At 49.5% G+C, this 3,706-nt stretch overlaps 1 protein-coding gene across 1 annotated transcript; it reads right to left on the bottom strand.

The window, feature by feature from the left end:
• Positions 1 to 276: 276 nt before the first annotated feature.
• On the bottom strand, positions 277 to 3,639 carry LOC121964962 (cold shock domain-containing protein E1-like; the record flags this gene model as incomplete). The annotated part of the gene is made up of 8 exons (XM_042515131.1): positions 277 to 531; positions 616 to 762; positions 1,120 to 1,338; positions 1,413 to 1,517; positions 1,757 to 1,882; positions 2,336 to 2,378; positions 2,461 to 2,663; positions 3,589 to 3,639. Coding segments are annotated over 8 exons (1,149 nt in total), but the record flags the coding sequence as incomplete, so codon positions are not given.
• Positions 3,640 to 3,706: the final 67 nt, after the last annotated feature.

The following is a 3,706-nucleotide window of genomic DNA, read 5'->3' as shown; positions in this document are numbered from 1 at the left end:
AAGCATGTTTTCTTTAAAAATCACCCAAAACGACTCCCTTTATCAGCCAGAAATTTTAAAAACAGAAACTATCGTTGGATTTTCAAATTTCCGACAGTCCTTGAACACATCATGTGTTATTTTACAGGTTTGAGACAAAATTCCAGGACTTTCCAAAACCTTCAGGGTATATTTAGTTTTCCAAAACTTTTTTAGGCCTGGAACTTGATAACTGTAAATTCCACGAGTTTCCAGGTTTCCCCTGAGCGTGCGGCCCGGCGGTGGAGTCCGGCTCACCGTGGGCTCGATGATGGGCTGGCTCACGATGCCCTCGTACAGCTCGGGGTCCAGCCTCATGTGGGGCCCCAGCTCCAGCTTCACGTTGGCTTTCACCGGCTGCGGAGCATCTTCCTCGCTGTCGTCGTCATCGTCTGCGTCCTGGGCGGCCGCCTCCTCGGCGACGGCGGCGGCGGCGTTTTGGGCGGCGCAGAGCGTCAGAAGGAGGGGCTCCTTCACCCTCCGGATCCTGACGGCTCTCTTTCCCGCCCTCAGCTGAGGAGAAACAAAACACGTCAGGTTTCAGCGTGAACTTGACCGGAGCGCGGTCACCTCTGTGACAGGAAGTGACGGTCTCACCGTGATGATGGTGAACTCCACCTCCTCGCTGACGTCCTCAGCGGTGAACTCCACGTCGCTGAAGTTCTCTTTGACGTCGAAGGGGAGCTCGCCGTGTTTCTCAGACCTGATAACGCCTGCGTTGTCTGTCAGGCTGACGATGACGCCCTGAAAAATATTTCAGCAACAGCGACTCAAAGCGAATCCACGTTGGACAAAAACCTGATCCCGAGCCCTCAGAAGACGCCGAGGACACGATCCAGCTTTACTTTCAAAAGAAGCTTTCAGAGTTCATGCGTGTTTTAAGACTTTTACAGGACTTTGACCCAAATGTTAAAGAGCGTCCATTCTCTGAAACGACCATCGATGCTGCCGATCGGCTCCTTTTCATCACGAAACGACAGCTTTACATAGATATTAGATATTATTATGGGATACAATATCATTTAAACAAACAATGAGCTAACCGGGGGGGGCAGGTAAACAGGTGAGCAGGTGCACAGGTGAACAGGTAACAGCTCTGACCTGCTCCCGCTCCTCGTGGGTGTGGCTGAAGGTGGAGGGGATTTTGGGCTTGATGTTGGTGGCCCTCCTCTTCTCGGTGACGATGTCGGTCAGCAGGTTGATGAGCACCTGGTCGTTCTTCAGCAGCGTCACCGTGCTGTCCTTCCTGTCAAACGTCAGGTTGGTCCTCAGCGGCCCGATGTCCACGTGGACCTGACCCGGGTACTGCCGCTCGCCGGGCTGTGGAGAACACGGGGGGTCAGCGACAGGAAACAGGAAGTAGTTGGGTGTACGAGCGCGAGGCGTGCACTGACCTGCGGCTCCGCGATGGGCTGACTGACCACGGCCTCGTAGATCTCCACGTCCACGTTCTCCGTCCCGCCGGGAGCCACCTTTACATCCGTCGCTATCAGACTGTTCTGCTCAGAACCACAAAAGGTCAGTGCAGACGTTCGTCAGCGGAGCAACATTCACACGCTCGCTCTCGTGTCAGGCAGGTGTGTGTAAGTGTTATTGACAATTTAAACAATAACAGTAACGTTGTTATTACAGTTCTTACCGTTATGGTACATCAAACACACGTGTGTGTGTGTGTGTGTGTGTGTGTGTTTTTTGTGCGTGTGTGTGTGTGTGTATTTTGTGCGTGTGTGTGTCTCACCCTCTCCTTGCAGGCGGTGAAGTGAACTCTGACCCCGGGCTGCATGGCTTTGGGGTTTCCGAAGAAGGCGTCGAAGCTGAAGGTGAACTTCTGCAGATCTTCTCTCTCGATGTAGCCGAACGTCGGCTGCAGAGACAGAAGGACCGATGAGCGATTCAGCACCGATTCGGCTTTCAGGAGAAACGGACGTCGCTCAGGAGCCGACCGTGAAACTGAGAGAATGATCGATGACCGAAAATCTTTCTCTAAAAACGTTGGCTCTTTTTTTTTTTATCTCTCCCTTTAGAAGGTTTTGGCAATTTTTTTTTACATTGAAAAATCTTGGTGATACCTAAAAAAATTCTTTTCCTTTTTTATTACGTTTACCCATTTTTAAAGAAGACGTTTTTTGTTTTATTTCGCGGAAGTGTTGAGGAGGATTTGTTTTGGGTTTTTTAATGTTTTGGCAGCTTTAAAGAAAGAAAACGAGCATTTTGGTTTTTTCTTCATAGCGGATCAAAGAATTGGGCTGCGACTTCTCGTTGTGGACTTCACTTGTTAATGAAAGACGAAATCATCGGTAAAAGTCGGCGTCCTCACCCCGATGAAGGAGATGATGCCCGTGGAGCGTCCCGGCGGCGGCCTGAGGACACAAACACACAGCGGCTCCGTCAGCGCTCACATCTCACAGTCTCGCTCTCGTTGCGCGTCACCTCAACACTCACTTTTCAAAGGTGCGTTTTCCCAGCAGGCCGAGCGCCCTGGCGGTCCTGGCGGCGTCGGCTTTAAGTTTCTTTTTCTTCGTTTTCGGCTTGGCTGCGGCGGCGGGCTCAGCTGCGGGGGCGTTGGTGACGGTCAGCTCCTCGCCGGCTTTCTTGGTTTCCCCCGCTGCCGAGTCAGAGACCGGCGCCGAAATCAGCGCTTTGATCTGAAATATTGACAACATGAAAAACATCAACACAGTCGGCGCTCTGAACGCCTCCCGCTGGCCGCCGGACGAGCCACAACCACCAGCGTCCACACGTCTTTACCGAGAACTTTCCAGGACTTTCCAGGAGTCTGAGGCAAATATTCTCTGAAACTGTCGTTACCGACTTAGTTTTTCATCACGACATAATTATCAAAAAAATAAGAGTAGACTGCATTTTTAAACAGAATACAGAAAAAAATTCTTTCTTTAAAAAACGTTGATGATTCTTAAATTAAACATGGCTTCCAAACCCGCAGGCATGTTTTCTTCAAAAATCACCAAAAATGATTCACCATCCATCAGCCGGAAACTGTAAAACAGAATCACTGTCGGAGTTTCACATTTCCGACAGTCCTTGAATACATCATGTGTTTTTATACAAGTTTGTGATCCAAAATTCCAGGACTTTTCCAAAACTTTCGCACTATATTACGTTTTTGAAATAATTTCCAGGCCTTAAAACTTGAAACTGTATGCAGATTCCATGACCCTGTAGCCCTGGTCCTGCAGACAAGTCTCTTCAAAGTAAAAGTCCTTAAGTATTCTCAGAGCTCGTGATCAGAGACAGTTTAGGACATCACAGAGTCCATGTCTACCTTTGGACTGACTGTGGACAGACGTCTCAGACACACCGTCTGTCTGTGGGAGCGGACACTGTCCCTTTAACTCATCAATAGACAACTATTTACCCGTTGAAATTCTCTGAATATTAAGACTTTTGTTCTCAAAATCTAACTTTATTTCTCTCTAACACTGTCCTCATCCTCCACTGTGGACATTTAAGAGGACACTGAAGGACTGTCTCTGTGTCTGTGCCAGCCTGTCTTTGTCTGCTTCTGTCTCACTGTGCCTCTGTCTCTGTGAGTCTGTCCTCTGGACTCACCCACTCCGGCTGGTCTGGCGGCGGGTTCGGCATCACGTCCTCCACGATGGTCTGCAGACACAGAAAACTTTCTGATCAGCGGAATCCGATCAGTGCGTGAGACCTGATCAATAACACA

The sequence above is a fragment of the Plectropomus leopardus genome, unplaced genomic scaffold, assembly GCF_008729295.1.
Source record: "Plectropomus leopardus isolate mb unplaced genomic scaffold, YSFRI_Pleo_2.0 unplaced_scaffold17918, whole genome shotgun sequence".
Taxonomy (NCBI): Eukaryota; Metazoa; Chordata; class Actinopteri; order Perciformes; family Serranidae; genus Plectropomus; species Plectropomus leopardus.
The sequence above is the reverse complement of the archived record's forward strand: the minus strand, read 5'-3'. Positions and strand labels throughout refer to the sequence as shown.